Below are 25,091 nucleotides of genomic sequence, written 5' to 3' on the forward strand. Positions count from 1 at the left end.
TTTGTCACCTTTATTCTCATACAGTAATACCCCGATTTACGCGGTTTCGCTTTACGCAGTACCTCGCCAGAACCGGAATTTCATTTTACGCGGTGCATCTACTCATATACACGGGTGAAGTAAAAAATTTTTATTTAGCTCATACAACTTATACAAATTACCTGGCCAGAATATAATTTACATTGCTAGAATTCTTAAAATATGATGATCAATTTGAATATAAACATCATGGATTTTGCATTAGACATACAAATTTTAGATCTAATGTAATAATTTGGTTTACACAAAGCAAATATTTTATCGTTTGTGCAAAATATATAAAGTTTACAATCAAAATATTCCCTGACCTGCGGGAGTTGAGTCCATTATTTGAATGGACATTAACCTGGCAACTGTATTTCTCTTAAATATTAATTGTGTGTGCATACCATCATAAAATTAAGATGTTATTTTTACTACAACATAGGTATTGTGTCGGAAAAAGTGGAGTTTGGGGGTCGGGCCAGTCTCTATTGGAATTAATCCCATATGTTCTGTTATTCCATTTACGCTGCTTTCATTTTACGCGGTACCCAGTGGGTTCAATTGACCGTGTAAATCGGAGTATCACTGAAGATTGTTATGATATTTGCATCTTCCCAATCCTGGGGGACGGTCTCTGTGGCCCATATGATGAGTAAGAGGCTATGGAGGCGCTCAGTCAGATGGGGACCTCCATGTTTTATAGATTGCAGTTTCCACCTCTTGTAGGAGCAGGGCTTCATCCAGGAGGTGCAGGGTCTGCATGGGTGGGATGTTATCCAGTACTGTAGGTGTTATTGGATTACTTTGATTTAGAAGTATGCTGAAATGCTCAGCCATCTTATTGCAATCATTTGATTGCTTTTGTAGAGTGTGGAGCCATCTAAAGATCTTACTGGTGTGAAATTTCTTCTTTGTGGGCCATAAATGGACTTAATTGCCTCATAGAAGCCATGTGTGTTATTGACATCAGCAAATGCTTGAATTTCTTGTTCTTTTTTAACCCACCAGTCATTTTCCATGCTGCGGAACAGTCTTTGTGTTTCTGACCTGATGTTGGTTAACCGGTCCCTCAGTGTTTGTGATTGAGAATTTGAAAGCACTGCATCATGGGCTAATTTTTTGGTCCTGATTTATATACTGTACAGCCTTGTAAATGTATTCAACGCATATCATTATGTCTAAATCAAATGTAAATTTGTATATTTTCAGTCACCAGCTGCAACTCTATTAATAAACAGTTAAAAAAATGCACGCACGCACGCACGCATGCACACACACACACACACACAGAGCAAAACATTCAAGTGATCAGTGAACGATTGACTACCTATAGTGCACTCAGGGCCGCCGCTTCCATTAGGCAAGGTTAGCAAATGCTAAGAGTCCCAAAGATGCTAAGGGTGCCAACAGATACAGTGTCAACACCACAGCTCCATTCTTCACGGCCAACAGATACAGTGTCACCACCACAGCTCCATTCTTCACAGCCAACAGATACAGTGTCACCACCACAGCTCCATTCTTCACAGCCAACAGATACAGTGTCACCACCACAGCTCCATTCTTCACAGCCAACAGATACAGTGTCACCACCACAGCTCCATTCTTCACGGCCAACAGATACAGTGTCACCACCACAGCTCCATTCTTCACAGCCAACAGATACAGTGTCACCACCACAGCTTGAATGTGCTGCATCCAGGGCTGCACCTGTTGACCCCACTGACTGGCCAACCTCAATGTCCAACCAGGAAAAAGCAGAATTTGTTTGCAGAGGACCTTACCAGGTTGATCCTAATTATGTGTTTCCAAAAAAGGATGGGAGATGTCAACATGATTACTTTCGCCGAATCTTAGTAAATGGAGAGAAGATCCAAAGAAGTTGGCTAATTTATGCGGAGAAACAGGATAACCTTTTTTGCTTCTGTTGTAAAATGTTTTCTACGAAACATGTTAGAATGGCTGAAAAAGGCATCATGATTGGAAAAATGCCAGTCATTTGCTCAGCACACATGAAAGTAGCATAGAACACACTAAAAACATGACAACATGGAAGGAACTGGAGGTCAACATTGCAAGAGGAAGGACGATAGACAGACGGGAAATGGAAATGTTAATGGCTGAGTGGAACAGGTGGCGCCAAGTCCTCACTAGACTAGTGGCGATTATTCAGTCTCTAGCTGAAAGAAATTTGGCTCTAAGAGGGTCAACTGAAAAACTTAACTGTCCATCCAATGGTAATTTTCTCCAAAAAGTGGAACTTTTGGCTAAATTTGATCCAGTTATGTAGAATCATTTAAGTAGGGTTGAAAGTAATGCAGGCAATCACAGTCACACTCACTACCTTGGCCAAATGATCCAAAATAACTGATTAACATTATCAGTGCAAAGATTACTGAGAGAATTGTGGACGATATCAAAGCATCGAAATACTTCTCTATTATTTTAGACTGCACCCCTGATTTGAGTCACAAAGAGCGACTTTCTGTCATAATCAGGATAGTGGCACTTGAAGACAAGCCAACAATAAAGGAGCATTTCTTGGGGTTCCTTGAGGTAGAGAAGTCTACAGGGCTAAATTTGTCATGCCTTCTACTCGGAAGACTGAAACAACTGAACATTTCTTTTGAGGATTGTTGAGGTCAATCGTATGACAATGGAGCAAATATGAGAGGAAACATCAAAGGAGTTCAAGCCAGGCTTCTTCAACAGAATTCTCGGGCCTTATTTGTCCCGTGTGGTGCCCATAATTTGAAATTTATATTAGCTGACGCTGCCAAGAGCTCCCTAGATGCAACTCGTTACTTCTGATATTTAACGAAAGTATTCACATTGTTTTCAGTCTCCCCTCAGAGGTGGCAAGTTCTTTTAAAACATGTCAATATTACTCTGAAATCGTGGTCAGACGTCAGATGGGAAAGCCGAGTAAAAGGTGTGGAGGCAATTAGATATCAACCTGCGCAAATCAGAGAAGCGCTTTTGGAGCTCAAAGATTCTGCAACTGACCCTGTCATCAAAGTTGAGGCTTAATCGTTGGCAGAGGAAGTAGGGTCATACCGTTTTGTCATTTGCTCAGTTGTGTGGTATGATATACTCAGCAAAATTCAGCACGTGAGCAAACTAATGCAGTCGACTACGATGCAGCTCGGCGTGGCTGTAGATCTGCTTAAGAAGACTAGAGATAATATTGTCAGCTACAGTAATACAGGTTTTGCTGATGTACTAACTATTGCTAAAGAAATCTGTGAAGCGATGAACATAGACACCGTGCTGAAACAGAAGAGACTAAGATAAAAAAAAATGCCACTTTAGCTATGAGTGTGCAGACGAACCTGTCTGCGATGCACTCAAGAGGATGGAGACTACATTTTTCAATGTGGTAGTGGACACTGCGATTTCCTCTCTTAATGAGAGGTTCAAGACCTTGGGCGAGGTGAATGAAAAGTTCAAGGTATTGTTAGGGTTCACGGACATGTCTGATAAAGACATCGTCGATTACTGCCAAACCCTCAGCAACACGCTTACTCATGAGGGACACTCAGACATTGATGGAAGGGAACTGGCCATGGAGCTGCAGAGTGTCCCAGATTTGCCTTCCAAGAGAATGACATCAATGGATTTTCTCACTTTCCTGCATGAGAAGAAACTTACTGAAGTATTCCCGAACTTGTGGGTAGCTCTGCGGATCTGTGCAACTCTCCTTGTAACGGTGTCGGCAGCAGAGTGGAGCTTTTCCAAGTTAAAACTGATAAAAACTTATTTGCGATCCACAATGGGGCAGGAACGTCTAAGTGGGCTGGCCATCATCAGTGTGAACCATGCAGTGTCTAGGGAGTTATCGTATGACGATGTAATCGACGAATTCGCTTCCAGGAAGTCAAGAAGAGTCAAGTTATAACTGTTATAAGCAGGCACGTAGCGAAGAGGAGAAAACAGCGGAATCCAGAATGTCATGACATATGTTAATTGAATTGCTTATTGTTTAAATACAATGGTAATTTGATTTTGAGTGTTTTTTACAGTCACTTTTCATGCCATTATTTTATGTAGCTTGTATTGTGCTTTTCTTTGGATATTCCACAGTTTAAGAGGATTTGCTAATTAATGTACGTATTAGCAAATTAAAATAGATCAGTGTAAGGTAAACAGTTTCTTCAATATGGTACCTTGATTACTTTGTGGGCAAACCCAATCGTGAAGTGGGAGGAGGGTGGGGGCGCCAGCTGCAGTCCTGCTAAGGGTGCCAAATAGGCTGGCGCTGGCCCTGAGTGCACTCCAAGGAAAAGCACAAAAACACAGCAGTGAAATACTGAGTGTGGCTGGATCTGACCTAACCTGACCTGACCTCACGGCTTCACCTGACCTAACCTGAAGGATGGAGCATACCTGCATTGCCCCAAGCTACTGTCCTGGCCACGTGGCCACACACCTGCCCAACTGCATCCAGCCCATAGAGCACTAACTGATTGCTATAAGAACAGCCCAGTCCCAACCATTGTAAAAATTATCAACACCTAATTATTATATATCATATTTGCATCACTATGTTACTTGAATACTATTTGTAAATCAAGAGACCCATTCCCCAATTATGTAATTGTATATTTTCAGCCTTCCGGCTGCCATGCTCTTTCAATAAACCGTTAATTATTATTATTTATTATTATTTTTATTATTACACACCTAGAAAAGGTGCAAAAGAGGGCATGCAAGATTATTCTCTCCCCTTCCTCCTACTCCACATATCAAGAAGCGCTCAACACACTGACCCTCTCAGCTCTTTCTGACCATTACCACGACCTAATCTGCAAATTTGGTGAGAAACTTCTGACCATCATTGACACCGGCTCCTACTACCCCCCCGAGATCCCTCGTCCGAGAATTGCTATTCGACACCACAACCACATCCAGCCCATACGAGCATGAACTAATCACTGTAAGAGCAGCCCAGTCCAAACCATTGTAAAAATTATCAATAACTTGTAATCAACCAGTGTATTCACTCCCAGCCAATCTTACTTTTTGCACTGTCACTATGTTGAAATGCCCTGTAGTTTGAGCTTCTCCCCACCTAATTATTATATATCATATTTGTATCACTATGTTACTTGTATATTATTTGTAAATCATGAGACCCATTCCCCAATTATGTAACTGTATATTTTCAGCCTTCCTGCTGCCATGCTCTTTCACAAAACCGTCAATTATTATTATTATTATTATATTATTACTATTATTATTATTATTATTATTATTATTACCGGTACACACACACATTCTCACTCATGAGTCTTTGTGGGCTCGGGACAGAAAATGAAGTAAAATGTGTAATTTAGTATCAATATGTTAGATTATTAAATATTATTATGTTAAGAACAAAATACTAAAATTAATAACATAATTATTCTTGTTTTGTTTTACCTTAAAATGAGCTACATTTTGTTTGGGGGGGTACGAAATCAGGTACAAAATTACGGTACGATAATTTATCGTACCAGTACGGTACGAAGGTATATCCGAGGTACATTACAAAATTACGGTACGGTATTTTTCCTTTGGTATGAATTACAATAAATCAATCATACCGTGCCGTACTGCATGCTCTGAACACCACCCATACACCCCCAACACGAGAATTAACAGAAACACATCCAGAGTGAAGGTGATGACTGCTGTGTTGTGATGTGTTGCTGGTTTAGTCCTTTGCTTTATAATATTATATTAAGTATAGATCTTATTGTATGACATAAATTTATGTGTGGTTAACTGATAGACAAATGCATGACTGCATGGTGGTGTGTTAAAGATCAGCTGTTGAGGAGAGTTTTGGCAACACTCCTTTCAACTCCACCTTTCTAATCACCCCCACACCTTTCTCGCTCCATATTTTAAAATGTTATGTAACATAATGATGAAGGGATACAACGTTGTTCATTTACATTGTATTTACACTCAATTTTGTGGGTAGATCAGCTGTTCACTTTCATCTGGCAGTGCTACAGGCACAGTGTTGCAAAGAAACTGATAGACGCATCACCTCACCATTTACCACAAACTCCCTCACTGCCACCACTACCTCTATTATCACTACCTAAATCATAATTTCAGTGATGCAGAGACCAATTAGCTTTAGCCAGAGTAAAACTGTATGATATCCACTCCCTTCCACCAGCCCACCCTTACACCCACGCACTGCGTCTCACACTCGTTCTTCAAACGACTGTCATTCATGATACAATATTGTTTATTTGTTACTCACTAATTAATAAAGATAGGTAGTGTAATAATATGTGTTTATTAATACCTATACCATTCACATACATCATCCGGAACATATCTCCATATATGCAATGTATAATGACAGTTCCTTTAAAAATATTTTTATATCAAATATATTACCTTATTTATATACTGTACTGTATTGTCTTAATGGGGGTATATACTGTACAGTGGTCTAATCAGATTTTATATAGACCTAACGAGAGCTAATAGGCAAGAGATACAAGATGACACTTGACAAGGGAGGGGAGACTGGCCGTTGCCATGCGTACAAGTTTTTTATTAACCCTGAAACGATGGTTGTTGTCAGATGATGATCCAAGGATAACAACCGGGTGTGGTCATATGACAACGAGGCATCTTTCAAATGTCCCAGGTCATGGAGGAAGAGGATACAACTTCTGCTCCTCCCCCTTGTGGGAACCAATAGGGAGCATAGCAGAGAGAGCGCAGCAGTGTTACCACTGTCGGCAGAGCCCAGGCCATCACGGAAAAATATTTAGAAGAAAGAAAAGCCTTTCTACTGAAGAAATTGATTTTGAGTTGGGAAGGATGGAAGAATTGGAAGATGCTGGTGGTGACAGTGGAGGAGGATGAAACTTGGCAAAGCCGCTCTACACAAGACAACGCACCAATACCCAGGAAAGTGACTCTGATAGATAGTACCCATGTAAGTGACTCTGATTCACCACCAGCTACTACTATACCCCAGGACAGTACAAATTTTGCCTTTGTTTGGAGAAATGGGAGAGATTTTGTGCCAAACATTCCCGACTTTGATCCATCGAAACCAGGCCTCTGTCAGAATTATCGGCTTCCAGAAGACAGTGAATATGTCAATTATATTTTTACAGTTCTTGACCATAGATATAAGTAAATATGATTGTGAAAGAAACAAATGATTTCCATGAAAGGTATAACAGTACACATGGTGTCACTGAGTCCACATGTGCAGAAGTGGTATGACATGACACCTCAGGAAATATATGTCTGGTTAGCATTAGTTTTACTAATGCCACATATAAAGAAACATGATACAGGTTGTACCTCTCTAGTCTGGCAACCTCGGGACCTGACCGGAGCCGGACCATGGAAATTTCCGGACCATGGAAATTCACCCTTTTCCTGGACAGATAGTGACTTGTGCTAAGTTAGCACCACTTTCACTGCTTCGTGGTCTCTTTGAAGACACATTGAAGGGTTAAATGTCGTACAGTAGCTTCTCAAATTTCGCGAGTTTTTAATTCACCGTTTTTTATTTGGACACCAAAAAAACACTATATAATTTAAAATTTTGACGGCGGAAACTCGAATTTCAACGGGTTCGAACGGCTCGCCAACGTTCAGACGACGTGCACAATCGTGTAAACAGCGTCATTTCTCTTATGTACCAAAGATTCATTATTGTTTATTATTGAATGTCTTTTTTATTGAATTAATGTTTATGTGTGCAAAATGAGCAATACAATTCATTAATAATACGTAGAATATTAAAACACACGAGGAAATGAGACAGCATTGTTTTCGTTAATAACAAAACCAGTGACTGATTGGTTCTACATATAAAACAAGAAAATAAGACCCTGGTTGTAGCTGTAGTAAAATTAATGTAAAAATTAATATGGTTGTTTGAAGTAATGTTATTTAATGTTAATAAATGGAACAATATAAGTAGCTAACTATTAATGTTAAAGAAAAAAGTGAGACTGCGCGTACATAAGTGAGCACATGTAAAAACATATCGTCATTACTCTACATAAGAATATGAAAACAACACTTATTTACTGTTCATATATATTGAAGGGTTAAATGTTGTACTCTGTACTGTATAGACAGAGAGAGAGAGAGAGAGAGCCGAACTGCCGGATGTAAACAAACCTTAATTTCCCGCGGCTATTTTTTTTTTTATGGGGATTAGCCCACCCGGGCAGAGGTCACTGACCCACATTAGAGCCTGAGGGGCGAAAATGCAATACTCCAGTAATAATAATAATAATAATTCAGGTAAGTAAGTAAAGTAAAAAAAAAAAAAAAAAAAAAAAAAGCTGCTTATCTACCTATTGGACAAACTAAAATCGTTCCGGACCACGGGAGTTTCCGGACCACAGAATGCCGGATTAGTGAGGTACAACCTGTATCAGAGAATACTGAAAACTTGATACCGTGATCCCTCGGTTAACGAACGCCTCGGTTAACGAAATTTCGGTTAACGAATTACCTTTCCATAAGAATATTCAATTCGGTTAACGAAAAAAATTCGGTTAACGAATTCCTTACGAATTTTTCCCAACATGTTTTCGCCTGCTCACCAGCTGTAGTATTAGTCCGCCTATACAGTAATCGGTTTTAGGGCTTAAATTAGATACCATTTGAGTAAATAGCAAGAAGGGTGTACTATTCAACAATTTTCCAAGTCTTGTATTAAATTTTTTAGTCATTTTAGCAATTATTTAACATAAATGAAGTACTGTACAGGGAACTAGTTTTCAGCGCGCCAAACAGCCACTTGACTCACCCAGAATGGCGTCACTTTGTGTCTCTGCTCAGTGGAGGAAGCATCTTGCTTGAGACTCTCTTGAACATAAACTAATTTTACATTTTTACAGTACAATTATTGGTCATTCTGAAATTTATTTTACATATTGACAATATATAGTGCAGTGCAGTGTTGATTTAAAGAAAATAACTTGAATTACACCAAGTAAACTTAAAATTTTATGGGTGAAATGGCAGCATGAAGCATGAGGTGAATTCTCTTCCACCCCCACTTCCTTCTCTTCTCCCTTCTCCTCCACCCCCACTTCTAATTCCCATCATCATCATCATCAACCAGGAGCCTTCTACATGCACACCTCAAAATAAGTGTACTTTACTGTATTTATTTATAGTTTGTATGTAATTTTCGGTGAGCTGGAACCAATTACCCAAAAAACCATTGAAACAATGGTTTCGGTTAGCGAAATTTTTGGTTAACGAATGACTTTCTGGAACGAATTGTATTTGTTAACCGAGGGACCACTGTATATATACAGTATTACCCCGCCTAACGCGGTTTCACTTAACGCAGTTTCACTTAACGCGTTTTATCATATACGCGGTGCCTCGCCAGAGCTGAACTTTCACTTAACACGGATTTTTTCCACATATACGCGGTGAGTGTCCGGCTCCAGACGCTATTTTTAGATTTGCCCCACCCTGCCTGACTGCCTGTTTTAGCTCATAAAATTCATACAAATTACCCGGCCAGAATATAATTTACATTGATGGAATTCTTATAATTTGGTGATCATTTTGAATATAAACATCATATTTTTGCATTAGACATACAAATTTTAGATAAAAATTTTTCTCAAATTAACTATGTTATCTTTTGTGCAAAATATATGACATTTATATTCAAAATATTCCTGGTCTTACAAGGAATCCAGCAATGTCAATTATATTTTCCTAACTTTAGTTTGAGGTATTATTTATTAAAATTTAGTGGTTATCCCACACATCTCCTTGGGACGGTTGGTGGGGGGTGGGGGGGGAGGGAGGGACCGACCGACCATCTGTTACCCAGTGAAGAATTCTTTTTTTTTTTATTAACTGAAGATATTTGTTTTAGCTCATAAAATTCATACAAATTATCCGGTCTGAATATAATTTACATTGCTGGAATTCTTATAATTTGATGATCATTTTGAATATAAACATCATATTTTTGCATTAGACATACAAATTTTAGATAAAAATTTTTCTCAAATTAACTATGTTATCTTTTGTGCAAAATATATGACATTTATATTCAAAATATTCCTGGTCTTACAAGGAATCCAGCAATGTCAATTATATTATCCTAACTTTAATCTGAGGTATTATTTAATACTAAATGTTAAAAACCCTGGAAGGGAGGATTGGTGGGGGGTGGGGGGGAGGGTTGGGACTGACCGCGCGGTTGGAAGAGGGGGGGAGGCAAGGTGTGGTACTTTGATTGACAGATAGTGTTGTGAAGATTATTTTTTTTTTTATTAACTGAAGATATTTGTTTTCGCTCATAAAATTCATACAAATTACCCGGTCAGAATATAATTTACATTGCTGGAATTCTTATAATTTGGTGATCATTTTGAATATAAACATCATATATTTTTCATTAAACATACAAATTTTAGATAAAAATTTTTCTCTAGGTAACTATTTTATCTTTTGTGCAAAATATATGACATTTATATTCAAAATATTCCTGGTCTTACAAGGAATCCAGCAATGTCAATTGTATTATCCTAACTTTAGTTTGAGGTATTATTTATTAAAATTTAGTGGTTTTCCCCCAAAAATTTCTCTGAGAGGGAAGAGCCAGCGAGTGTAGTGTGAGAGGGGGAGGGAGTTGAGTCCATTATTTGAATGGACATTAACTTGGCGACTGTATTTCTCTTAAGTATTAATTGTGTGCATGTACCATCATAAAATTAAGATGTTATTTTTACTACAACATAGGTATGTGCCTTCAAAAAGTGGAGTTTGGGGGTCGGGCCGGTTTCTATTGGAATTAATCCCATATGTTCTGTTGTTCACTTAAAGCGGATTTCACTTAACGCGGGACCCTCTGGGTTCAATTGACCGCGTTAAGTGGGGTACAACTGTATTTACTATTTTCTATAAAAATGTCATTGATTTTCTGAATATATAATGTATTTCATGGGGCAAAGGGAGGCTCAGGAACGTAACTCCCGTATCTTATCTATTTATTACGGGGAAAATTGATCCACTTAACGTTGTTTCGTATAACGTCGCATTTTCAGGAACGTAACCTCGACGTTAAGCGAGGACTTACTGTAGCAAAAATACAGTATTATAAATAACTCGGTTACACTTGTAATTTTCACACTATCATCACCAGTAAGGCTCTCACTACATGATAACTATTTATGATTCATGTACTGTATATACAATGTCTCTTTTAATCATCACATTTTGGTGACTATCTCTTCAAAAGGCAAACACTCATGTATTTCAGGAGTAAATTCTATTTGACACAGAGGATTCTGTTAGTGGTGGAAAGGGGGAGGAACCTGACAGCAAGGAAATAACCCCTTCTTATGAGTACAGGGTATACTGTATAATTAAAATCATGTTCTGGGTGACATAAAGAAGACTGACTCCCCAATAGTGAGAGTGTTACAAAAGCCACATAATTTAAGAGCCGAATTCAAAACTAAAGATAACAAATAAAACTGTAATATTAAAAAAGATTAAAAGCCCAAAACTCAGACAAAGTACAGTGTCTGCAAATTCACGAAGTTAAATTCTCTTTTTGTTAGAAATTTTATTAAAATCTTTGAAAACCTTAAACATTTTAACAAGACCAAATGACAAAAGAAAGAATTACATCAATCAAACTTAACTCTACCAATAATACAGTGCAACCTCAAAAATTTGAATTGCATGGGCCCATGAAGTACAGTGGTCCCTCGGTTAATGAGCACAATCCATTCCAGAAGGTTGCTCGTTAACCGAAAAACTCGTTAACCGAAACCATTGTTTCAATGGGTTTTTGGGTAATTGGTTCCAGCTCACCGAAAATTGCCTAAATTCAACAAAAAATGTAGAAAAGTGCACTTACTTTGAGGTGTGTATGTAGAAGGCTCCTGGATGATGATGATGGGAATTAGAATGGGGGTGGAGGAGAAGGGAAGAGAAGGCATTGGGGTGGAAGAGAAGTCACCCCATGGAGCCATTTCACTCATAAAATTTTAGTTCTCTTGGTGTAATTCAAGATTATTTTCTTTAAATCAACACTGCACTGCATTATATATTGTCAATATGTAAAATAAATTTCAAAATGACCAATAATTTGCTTGCAAACACAGAAAAAAGCATTTAGTTGAAGAGTCTCAAGCAAGATGTTACCTCCACTGAAAAGACACAAAGACTGACGCCTGTATGGTGTGTTGAGAGGCTGGATGGCGTGCATAAAACTAGTTTCATTACTTTCAATTATATTCAATAATTGTTAAAATGACTAAAAAATATAATATTAAACTTTTAAAATTATTGAATAGTATAAACTTCTTGATATTTGCTAAAATGGTAAGGAATTTAAGCCCTAGAACCGATTACTGTATTGGCAGACTAATACTACAGCTGGTGGACCGCCAAATGCAAGCGAAAACATGTTCAGGTCGGCTCGTAAGAAACTCGTTAATCGAGGGATTGCTCGTTAAACGAAGTTAAGAATCTTATGGAAGGTAACTCGTTAACCGAGGGACCACTGTATACTAATTTTAGAAAAATTCAAATTTTAGATGTAAGGAAGCACCAGAGCAAATTGTTGCATCAAAACATGCTACAAAAATTATTTACACATCTAAAAACTGTCAATAAGCAATAGGTATAAAAAATTAAAAGTATTACTGTATTTATATTCAACAACATTTATTCTAATATATTTAGAACATTATAGCTACAGTGCCATTATAAGTGTGAAAGTTGAATATTAATAAAGTTAACCACGGAGCACTTGTGAGACGACCACCAGGAGACACGGAGGGGTAAACAATGCGTGACCTAGCATCTCTTGGAACCCGGTTGCGCTTATTGTGCTCAGCATTATGATCGCATTTGAAAGCTTGAATTATTATGGCGATATTTTCAAATTTGAAACCTAAAATTTTGGCACTTATTTTTAATCAGATGCTATTAGAATTTTAAATGTACAGTATTACCCCGCCTAACGCGGTTTCACTTAACGCGTTTTATCATATACGCGGTGCCTCGCCAGAGCTGAACTTTCACTTAACACGGATTTTTTCCACATATACCAGGTGAGTGTCCGGCTCGAGACGCTATTTTTAGATTTGCCCCACCCGCCACCCTGCCTGACTGCCTGTTTTAGCTCATAAAATTCATACAAATTACCAGGCCAGAATATAATTTACATTGCTGGAATTCTTATAATTTGATCATTTTGAATATAAACATCGTATATTTTGCATTAGACATACAAATTTTAGATAAAAATTTTTCTCAGAGTAACTATGTTATCTTTTGTGCAAAATATATGACATTTATATTCAAAATATTCCTGGTCTAACAAGGAATCCAGCAATGTCAATTATATTATCCTAACTTTAGTTTGAGGTATTATTTATTAAAATTTAGTGGTTATCCCACACATCTCCTTGGGACGGTTGGTGGGGGGTGGGGGGGAGGGAGGGACCGACCGACCATCTGTTACCCTGTGAAGAATTATTATTTTTTTTTATTAACTGAAGATATTTGTTTTAGCTCATAAAATTCATACAAATTACCCGGTCAGAATATAATTTACATTGCTGGAATTCTTATAATTTGGTGATCATTTTGAATATAAACATCATATATTTTGCATTAAACATACAATTTTTAGATAAAAATTTTTCTCTAGGTAACTATGTTATCTTTTGTGCAAAATATATGACATTTATATTCAAAATATTCCTGGTCTTACAAGGAATCCAGCAATGTCAATTATATTATCCTAACTTTAATCTGAGGTATTATTTAATACTAAATGTTAAAAACTCTGGAAGGGAGGATTGGTGGGGGGTGGGGGGGAGGGTTGGGACTGACCGCGCGGTTGGAAGAGGGGGGAGGCAAGGTGGGGTACTTTGATTGACAGATAGTGTCGTGAAGATTATTTTTTTTTTTATTAACTGAAGATATTTGTTTTAGCTCATAAAATTCATACAAATTACCCGGTCAGAATATAATTTACATTGTTGGAATTCTTATAATTTGGTGATCATTTTGAATATAAACATCATATATTTTGCATTAAACATACAATTTTTAGATAAAATTTTTTCTCTAGGTAACTATGTTATCTTTTGTGCAAAATATATGACATTTATATTCAAAATATTCCTGGTCTTACAAGGAATCCAGCAATGTCAATTGTATTATCCTAACTTTAGTTTGAGGTATTATTTATTAAAATTTAGTGGTTTTCCCCCAAAATTTCTCTGAGAGGGAAGAGCCAGTGAGTGTAGTGTGAGAAGAGGGGGAGGGAGTTGAGTCCATTATTTGAATGGACATTAACTTGGCGACTGTATTTCTCTATTTCTCTTAAGTATTAATTGTGTGCATGTACCATCATAAAATTAAGATGTTATTTTTACTACAACATAGGTATGTGCCTTCAAAAAGTGGAGTTTTGGGGGTCAGGCCGGTTTCTATTGGAATTAATCCCATATGTTCTGTTGTTCACTTAACGCGGATTTCACTTAACGCGGGACCCTCTGGGTTCAATTGACCGCGTTAAGTGGGGTACAACTGTATCCGAATTTTTGAGGTTCGAATTTTAGAGGTTTCACTGTATTGTGAATTTAATCTCATATCTTTTTCTGTGTTAAAAGATTACCAGAACTAAATCTTCTAGCTTTATAAAGATGATCACCCTCATATGAAGTGAGCATAATTTACACAAGACAGTACAGGGTATACCATACTCAAACAGTTATGCTGTCTACAAATGGCTTATTTAAATCAGGTAACCTGAAATCCTAAAGTTTGCAAATAATCATGAGCAGTCACAACTGAATTGTCACCCTAAGAATCACACTCAGCATTATGCAAATGAGAAAATTAACAACTTTTAACATACCTCATCGTCACTGTCATGTCCTGAGTCTGAAAAGTTCTCTATTTCATCTTCAGACTCGATTGTACCGGGGCCCAACTCCGAGTCCAACTTCTTCCTTTTACCGATTACTTCATCTGTTTCTACAAAATATTAATATCATCATATTCTAAGAACAGATCTGTCAAATATCCTATACTGTTGTATTTTGACTATCACAGACTTTTTCCCTGTCGAGAAAAGAATTAACCATAATGAATATAATCTAAAGCTTCCTATTAATAACTCCCGTTTCAAATGATCTTTTAGGTAAAAACCCAACAATACAAACCCAGGCCATATATAAACAAATCAAATGAAATCTAATGAATGAGAATGTTACAGCGGAGTTCCAATAATTCGCTAAATACAAATTCATGTTCTTAATTCATGGGTACCTATATTACTACTTTTTTTTTTCAATTTTGCAGTTTAAATTTCATAATTTGTGGCTAAGTGCCAACTATTACAGTGTTTATTTACATAGGAAACCATAAAAGTTGTGGAAATACAGGCATACCCTGATAACCAACACATATAGGGACCAGGAAAATATGTTCATTAGTAAATCAAAAGTTATGAAACCAATTAATCCTCAAAGAATATAACAAATTCAGGGGGTTAGGAACCAACCATCCTCCAAAAACTCCCATCTACCCTTGATATATCTTTGTCGTGAACACTGTCAAGCAAGAAAATAAACAGACATATAAAGCAAGCATAATAAGCCTTAAATAAGCAATGGAAAGCATAAATTGAGACTTATTTACCTGAGTTCAGGGGCAGATCTACAGTAGGGGGAGTCCTGGGGGTCCAGACCCCCCCTTTCATCAAAAAATTCCAATACTTCTTCCTTAATGCAGTAGTATTGTACTCAGGCATTTTTGTATAGTAAAAAATAATTACTATTGACCTCAGAATAGTGGGTTCACTATGCTCGCCATGTTCCCCTACCCACAACTTCTTGGACCCCCCTCCCCTTTGATATTCCTGGATCCGCCCCTGGTGTTGAGGATGGTAGAAACGATCTAAGGTGGCAAGTTCAAGTATCTACCAATCTTTGCTGGTCCACCACCACTCTTATTATGCCTTATCGCATCACTTAAAGCTGCCCTTAAGAGGGGCAGTGCAAGAGGAACTCTCATTGGGGGCATTTAGGCATGATTGCAAAACACACAAAGTCGGAAATAACAAATAAATACTAAGTCGGAGACACATGGTAAGTGTAAACAATAGCACAAAGGCAGGGATGGGTTACAGGCAACATGCAGAGAGCTGTCGTGGCAATAATTCATACCATGTCACCAACAGCCAAATTGAAACAGCTCTGCCTCTCCTCTCCCAATCATTGGATCTCCGGGGTATCAACGAAAGTTACGGGGTATTTCCTCTATAGGTAATCGTCAGTTATATGAATTAGCGGTTATTGGGGGGGGGGGGCATCGTTTTCGGGGTATACCTGTATCATTTCAATGTTTTAAGGCGACTTAGAAATAAAGAAAATCTAATACTGTATAAATATCATTTCAATGTTCTAACATTACTTAGATATAAAGAAAATATAACACAGTGAACCCTTGAAGATCCGGACTAAAAGGGGGGACCACCTGTCCAAAAAAGCCGATTGTCCAAATCTTCTGGCAAACGTACTAAATGTATAAAATTGATAAATAATGATTTAAAAAATACCAAAAATACAACATATATTATCCTGACCACTGGGGGTAGTTATACAGATTTTTTCCTGTGAAAAAGCCATAATTTGGAGCAACATATTACAGTACTCACTAAAATTTTTATCTCTTGTGCAAACTATATGATGTTTACACTCAAATTATTCAATATTTTGCAAGGATTCCAGCAATGCAAGTTATATTCTGCTAAGTTTAGTCTATGATACTTTATAAGATAAAAACTTTAAGCCTAAAACTACCTTCACCCTGTTTTGGGAATGCTTCTTAGGAAGGCTTCTTAGCCCAAAACCCCCAAATTTTTGGCCCAAATCTTCTGAAATCTGGATTTACAGGATTTCGAGGGTTCACTGTACTGTATAAAACTATAAAATAAGAATAAATGAAAAGTAAGAATAAATTTTGTATGACAGAAGTAGGGCAGACGGCTGGCTGGACTCATCGTAAATTCCCCAAGCCACAATCCCTTTACAATTTCACCATAATTTCCATATTATTTACCGGTAGATTCATTGATGCCAGGTTAATAAAAATTCTGTATAACACAGTAATAAATTTCCCTACAAAATAATCCTGCACTCACCCCATATGAGTTACTGAGTCATTGTTTTCCACCACAGGAAGACAGCTGACCAGCCAGCCCCATGTTGATGTAATGGTGTCACTCAAAAGATGATTATGTGAAGGAAAGGAGCTGTTTATGTAATATAGAACTACTTTTTGTGCAATACAGTATCTAAGTGTAACTGCATTTTCTGATGATTTATGTATGATATTTAGTGTTTACAGCCCCCCCCCCCCCCCGAATTCGCGGGGGTTCGGTTCTCAAAATGGCGGCAAATCTCCAAATCATCCATGAATAACATTTGCGGACGGGGTGGGGGAGCACATTTTTACTTGTGAACAAAGAAATGTATATTCCCTTTATGTGTTTGCCCTTAGGACAATTATTTCTTTTACCTGGATGGTGTATAATAATAATAATAATAATTAACGGTTTATTGAAAGAGCTTGGCAGCCAGAAGGCTGAAAATATACAGTTACATATTTGGGTAATGGGTTTCGAATTACAAATAATATACAAGTAACATAAGTGACACAAATAGGATATATAATAACTAGATGGGGAAAAGCTCAAACTACAGTTCATTTCAACATAGTGACAGTGCAAGGAGTAGTGTTTACTGGGAGTGAATACACTGGTTTATTACAAGTTATTGATAATTTTTACAATGGTTGGGACTGGGCTGTTCTTATAGCGATCAGTTCGTGCACGTATGGGCTGGATGCGGTTGTGGTGTCGAACAGCAATTCTCGGACTAGGGATCTCAGGTGGTAGTACGTAGGAGCCGGTGTCGAGGATGGTGTAGAAGCTTCTTACCAAATTTGCAGATGTGTGTGTGTGTGTGTGTGTGTGCACATATTTACAATACAGGTAAATGAAATTACTGTCTCTAGAATAAATGGCTCCCTGTCCCAGCAGCGAAAATGCTGGCAACTTTAAAACTACCCACAGACATTCTTGGGTACATCCAGGGTGTCATCCGCGAGTAATAGAGGACCGCGAAATAAAAATCTGCGAACTTGGGGGGTCCCCCCGGATTAAGGCAATTTGGGAAAATTTAATGTTTATTTTATTGGCATCTGGAACTTAACTAATTATTTCCATTTAAATCAATTTAACTATACAGTAAGTCCTTGCTTAACGTCGGGGTTACCTTCCTAAAAATGCGACATTATACGAAACAACATTAAGCGGATCAATTTTCCCCATTAGAAATAGATAAAATACGGGAGTTACGTTCCTCAGCCTCCCTTTGCCCCATGAAATACATTACATAGTATACAGAAAATCATTGCCATTTCTATAGAAAATAGTGCATACTAAGTTTGTATAGGTACTCATCGATGGGTGGAGGTGGTAGAGTGAGTGTGGTGGGTAGTGAAGCAGAGGAGGCAGATGGCAGGAGGGGAGGAGTATGGACAGGAGCGGAGGAGGAGGGTGGGAGTGGAGGCGGGCGGGAGAGGAGGGTGGCGAGTCACTGAGACTCTGCACCAAGCAGAGACAGGGTGATATGCCGTAGAAAGTAGTCCGTAATGACACAAAATGACCACTACAAATTAAAAATAAAATAGTTTGCTATATAAGGACTCCAACATAATTAAACTGCACATAACAAAGAGGAAGGATTCCAAAATGTTGACCTTGTGAACAGCTAGTGTTGCTGTCATGACAGGTTTAACAAAGATCACACATGTCATACAGCTTGAATTTGAATTCAAAAGGAAGGACTGACTTAATATAAATATGGCAGACAATAAAAATGGAAATCTGGGTACCTAACTGCTCAGACAACTCTAAAACTGATATACTGCCCCTAGAGGGCAACCATTGCACAAGCTCCCCTCATTTCAGGCTGACTAGTAATGAGAAGGGAAGGTGATTGTTATATTTATTATTATAAAAGGGGGGAATACCATATACTGTAGGAATAACAACCCCACACAAAAGTTCCTCTATTATTGCAGAAGCCAACTGGCTAAGGGCAACTGCAAGAAATGTTCATACAAATCATGCTGCACCAGTTTACAATTGGGTCAGATTTTAGACACTATGGAACAAAACTTATTCTTAACATCTGACAAAATATACCTACCAAACAAAATTATCTTAACCAGGCAAAATTCCTTAGGCCAGATAAACCACACACCAATTTATCCACGAAGGTAAATGATGGTCAAAATGAAGAAAAGAGGTGGAATAGAAGCTCAACACAAAAAACCAGAAAAGAGTTTTACTGACCATCATCGGCTGTAGTGGTGGTTGACAATGGATGGGACTGTTTTTCCTCAAGTTCTTCCATTATTTCAGGCTTGTCTTGCAAGAGTAACCTCTTTTTCTTCTATTTTTTCTTCCTTGCAGGCTTGGCGAGTTCTGCTCCACTTCAGTTCACAATCACAACAGCAGGAGATCTGGGACTGTGACAGGGGAGAAAGAAACAAGTCAGAGGAAAGGTTATGAGACTATGACTTCCCATTCAACATTACACCTAATACCCTTGGATCACCTGCACACAACCACCAAAACACAAAAAATTTACATGCACCAGGACAACTACAGGCACATTTTGGGAGTCTGGCCTTTGTGTTTTGGATTGGAGTTTTTCATGGGTAATTACGAACATCATCCCTGTTTTATGGCCATTTCTCAACGTTGCATGGGTTAGCCATGAATATCTGATGGCATAGAGCCAGTTGTCATCAGGCAGATCTGATGCAAGTTTACAGCTAGATGACCTTCGTGAGATTTGGGAACTGGGGATTATACTGTATGTAGGACTTCAAAACACCATCTCAGCTGGCAGGGCAGGGTTACAACTCCCCAAGGCAATTAAAGATTACCAACCTACCCAGAAGTTTTTTCCCCAAATACTCCGACAATCAAGCAGTTTAGCATCAACCCGGGCGAAGGGGATTATCCGGATCACAGGGGCCAACCAGACCGGGTCAATTAAAACATAAATAACTTAATAAATAAAAATATTTTTCCCCATTTCAAGTGCTTGTCTTCAACAGTAACTTTGTGCATCATCTGTGCAAATATAAAGTTGCTGCAGTTAGATTTCAGTGGACAGAAGAAAAATTAGTGAAGTGTGCAAAATCATAGATAATGAACCGTGCCTGCGAACCTTGTTTTTCAAAAACCTTGATTTGGCAAAGGTGTTCCTGGAGAAATTAATATCCACTGTAGTGTGCTGAAAATTTTTTTGGATATTCCTGAATTCTTGTACTCTATGCTGAACACGTAAAAAGAACATACGTGTATAAAGTAGCCCTGCTTCTCACGACACATACACAAATGTGTTCCGTGTTCGCCCCCGGCATGTTAAAACCTAACCGGGGCATACCGGACCACCATAATACAGTCAACCCTCACATTACGCGGTCCCGCATTCCGCGGTTCACCGTTAACGCGGTGCCTTGCCAGAACCTCACGTGCTCACATTACGCGGTACGTGAACCCCATTACGCGGAGAGTGTCCGGCGCGACGCTATTTTTAGATTTGCCCCACACGCCACCCACCCGCCCGCCTGCCTGCCTCTCCCTCCTCCTCCCTCCTCCTCCCTCCGCTTGGGCAAGCGGCGCGGTAAGGTTGCGCAGTGTGTGTCTTTGTTGCGTTATCACTGACGTCATATGACGTATCAGACCTGTGATTGGCCATGCTTCCCTACCCCCCTCTGCTGCTAGCTGTAATTGGCTTAAAGTATTATGACGTGTCCACCCGGGGGAGGGAGGGAGGGAGGAGAGACGACGCTTGACCTAGCCGCGGCAGTTTCATCCCTCCAGGCCACTCCGTGTAAACGCGCATCCATTGTTCCGTAAAATGGCTTCCGCCGGACCACCACCCCCAGAGAGAAACCTTTCCTTACCTGGACCCAGCGGCACTAAACCAAAGAAGACACGACGTTCCTTAAGCTACGAGGTGAAGTATAGCATCATCCAAGAGTTGGAGAAAGGAACAAGGCAGGTTGATTTGGCGCGCCAGCATGGCGTGAACGAATCTACGATCCGGACTATAAAGAAGGATTCAGCCAAGATAAAGGAGCACATGAAGATCACAAAGTCTACAGGTGCTTCTATGATCAAGTATTTTCACAACCAGGTGCTTCTCAAGACAGAAAAATTACTTGTGAGGTACTTGGTGCGTCAGGCGCGACGGAACATGGCGGTCGACACGCGCTCTGTGAAGGACTACGCACGTGAACTGTACATGGCAGTGGCACGAAAGATGGGAACTTCAGAGCCCAAACCCTTTAATGCTTCCTCTGGGTGGTTACAGAGGTTTAAGATCCGGAACAAGATCACCAATATAAACATTGGTGGTGAAGAAGCGAGTGCTGATCGTGCTGCGGCTCGGGAATTTCCTCCGTTTTTACGTGAGATTATGGAGGAAGGACAGTACAGTGACGACCAGGTGTTTAACATGGACGAATCTGGTCTTTTCTGGAAAAAACTACCTTCCAAGTCCTTCGTTGTGAAGAATGCCAGCAGGATTCGGGGCCGGAAAATGCAGAAGGAACGCATCACCGTCCTGTTTACCACCAATGCCTCCGGTACCTGTAAGCTCAAGTTATCGGTGATCCACACAGCCCGCAAGCCGCACGCCTACAAGAGCATGGACATGACCAAGCTAAATGTCCACTGGCTGACAGCACGTAAGGCATGGATGTTCTCTACACTGTCCCTCTCCTGGTTTGATGACTGTTTTGTTCCCGATGTAAAGAAATTCTGTGAGCGACAGAATGTCCCATTTAATATTTTGTTGCTGCTGGACAACGCACCAGGACACTCGCCCCTACTGTTAGATCGTCACCCCAACGTAAAAGTGGTCTTCCTTCCTCCCAACACTACGTCTATATTACAGCCCATGGACCAGGAGTTGATTTGCAATGTGAAAGCTGCATTCTCAACAAAAAAATTCCAGCTCCTGAACGACTACACCAACACCAGGGAAGAGTTGCGTAACCTGAGTGACACCACCACCGATAGCAAGAGCGACGAAGATGAGGAACAACAGTTAGAACAGCAAAAAATACTCTTCAAACAATTCTGGAGAGTATTTAACATCAAGAAAGCTGTGGACATCTTGGTGGAGTCATGGGATCAGCTGTCTATTGCTACAATTCGTCACGCATGGAGACATGTGTTGCATGGAATACCAGGTGAGAGGAGGAGTCAATCTGTGACTGGTGAGGTTCAGAATGTTGCAGTAGCAGTGGACCTTGCCAGAGAAGCTGCGCAGACTGTTACAGTTCCAGGCTTCTCCGAGACCACCAACGACGACATCCTGGAGGTGATCAGAAATCCTGAAGTGACTGCCGACGAGATGTTGGAAGAAGAACACGTCAGTGAAGAGGAGGAAGAAGGTGCGGCAGTCTCCGAAGAACACAATTTAAGTCATAGTGATATTAAGGGTGCCATGGAGTGTGCAGAGAAGATGAAGTCCTTCCTTTCCCGCGACAATGACGATGACCGCTATGAAGTCTTCCATAACCGGCTGGTGCAGGCTATGGAGCCGTACATCAAGGTGTATCACGACAACATCAACGCCAGCCGTCAGCAAAGCATAACAGATTTCTTCACCCGCAACCCACCACAGCCAGCCCAAGCCAGTGACAGTGAAGTTGACTTTGAGGGATTTGTCAGGGAAGCCCTGACAACTGTAAGTGACAGTGATGATGATTCACCTAGTAATGGTGATTCACCTGAGGGCCAGTAATCTGCCCTCTGCCTCGGAACCAGCCTCCATCCCCGTATGCCGACCCATCTCTTCTACTACCGTAAGTGTTCCACCTAATTTTTAGTTTTCTAACCTTACCTTTATTTTTCCTATGTTAACCTTTATCTTTCCTAACCTAACCTCTTCTATATTACTTGTTTTTTCATACCATCATAAAGTTAAGATAAAATTTTTACTGCAACATAGTTATGTGTCGTCAAAAAGTGAAGTTTGGGGATCGGCCTGAACTCCATTTCAATTAATCCCATATGTTATGTTGTTCACTTTACGCGTTCCTCACTTTCCGCGGTACCCTCCGGGTTACATTAACCGCGTAAAGTGAGGGTTAACTGTATTTATATTTCATATGTCCAATTTATAACTTGTAATGTTTCTTATTTAATTTTGTAACATTAATGTACCGTATTTGCCGGCTTATAAAACACATTTTCCCCCCCCAAAAAAAATTTACAAAAAAATTACCCTGCATCTAATGCGCCCGTATTACGGATGGGAGGCCGAGCGCCATAGGCGGAGGTGCCTAGCTAGGGAGTCTGGGACGAGCAGTAGTCCACTAAGCACAAAAATTGTGTTACTAATACTATTTCTAATAATATACTGAAAAACAAGCAAAATTATCACAATCTATTATCACAAACTTACAGCAAATTTGCCGAAGACGTACCGGGTAAATAATGGCTTACATTGGCTTTTTATGGTAAGTAGTAGGCAGCTACCAAACAGGGAGGTACTACCGCCTGGGAAAACATTGGAAGCATATTGTTTTGTCTAATGGAAGACCCTGCTGCCATATGGCATTACAAAAATTGTGACCAAGTCCTAGGTTGTTGATCTGACTTTCTGCCTCATTTACACACAATTGCAGGGTCTCAATTATTTCTCTTACCACTGACAACACAACATACATATATTGTTTCTCACTCTTGATCTTTTTCATTTTTGTATTTCTGTATGGTTCATTATTATTATTATTATTACATTTTCAGCCCCCAGGCCCCGATGTGGGTCAGTCACCTGTGCCCGGGTGGGCTAATCCCCGTAAAAAAAAAATAATAAATAAAAAAATAACGGCAGAGGGAAGCTCACAAAATCTCACTGTACCTCCTTCCCCGGCATACGTACCCCACACCAGATACACGTCTTACATTATTTAATGACTGTGTTACTCTTAAGAAACATTTGTTTATTATCTAAATGAAAAATGATCCTAGAAAGATTAAAAAAATGTTAACAGAAAGTTCAGCCACCAGTCAGCCATTTGCAATGAGTCGATGACGCCAAAACAATAGCGATGGTGTTACACCCTGATGGCAGATCGCAGCAACACAAAACATCACAGCCCAAATTCATATGTTTCCCCTACAAAACCACTTTAAAATCATTTTCAATTAATGTAAGATGAAACTTACTAAAAAAAAAATTTCCACAAAATATCCTTGCAAAATAGGGGTGCGTCTTATATGGTGGTGCGTCTTATACGCCGGCAAATATGGTATGTACTAATACAGTTAACCCTCACTTTACGCGGTTAATGTAACCCGGAGGGTCCCGCGTAAAGTGAGAAACGCGTAAAGTGAATAACATAACATATGGGATTAATTGAAATGGAGTCCGGGCCGATCCCCAAACTCCACTTTTTGACGACACACAACTATGTTGTAGTAAAAATATTATCTTAACTTTATGATGGTATGCACACACAATTAATAATTAAGAGAAATATCAATAATATTAGGTTTTTTAACACTTACATTAGTAGAAAAAATGGCTGGGCACACGGGGATGGGCGGTTGGTTCCGAGGCAGAGGGCAGGTTATTGGCCCTCACCTGTGTCACTTGTATCAATTGTATCACTATCCACCACAGAGGCTTGCAGGGCCTCTTTGTCAAACTCCCCAAAGTCCATATAAGTCCATATCCTCACCATAATTATCACTATCACTGACTTGGGCCGGCTGTGGTGGGTGGCGGGTGAAGAACTGGTAATGTTTTGATGACTGGGCGACCTTGTGCGCACCATGTTCGCGCAGCTTACACAACATGGCGGATGGCGGGAGGTTTGGATCCAAAAATGGCGCGGCTCGCCAGCCGCTCTCCGCGTAAAGGGGTACACGCACCGCGGAATGTGAGCATCCTGGGTTCCGGCAGGGC

General features: G+C 39.4%; 1 protein-coding gene across 2 annotated transcripts in view; it reads right to left on the bottom strand.

The window, feature by feature from the left end:
- Window positions 1-25,091, bottom strand: part of LOC121859236 (probable ATP-dependent RNA helicase DDX27) — a 93,063-nt gene that overhangs the window by 33,245 nt on the left and 34,727 nt on the right. The window contains exons 2-3 of one of the 2 annotated variants that reach the window (XM_042355972.1): window positions 19,442-19,617; window positions 14,933-15,045 (exon numbers count right to left, since the gene is read on the bottom strand). In XM_042355972.1, coding sequence (XP_042211906.1) covers window positions 14,933-15,045; window positions 19,442-19,502 — 174 coding nt within the window. In that variant the 5' untranslated portion in view covers window positions 19,503-19,617. Of the gene's footprint in view, window positions 1-14,932; window positions 15,052-19,441; window positions 19,618-25,091 lie in introns of both variants that reach the window. The other variant, XM_042355971.1, reaches the window with a different exon arrangement.

Source organism: Homarus americanus, unplaced genomic scaffold (genome assembly GCF_018991925.1).
Source record: "Homarus americanus isolate GMGI-L3 unplaced genomic scaffold, GMGI_Hamer_2.0 scaffold36188, whole genome shotgun sequence".
Lineage (NCBI taxonomy): Eukaryota > Metazoa > Arthropoda > Malacostraca > Decapoda > Nephropidae > Homarus > Homarus americanus.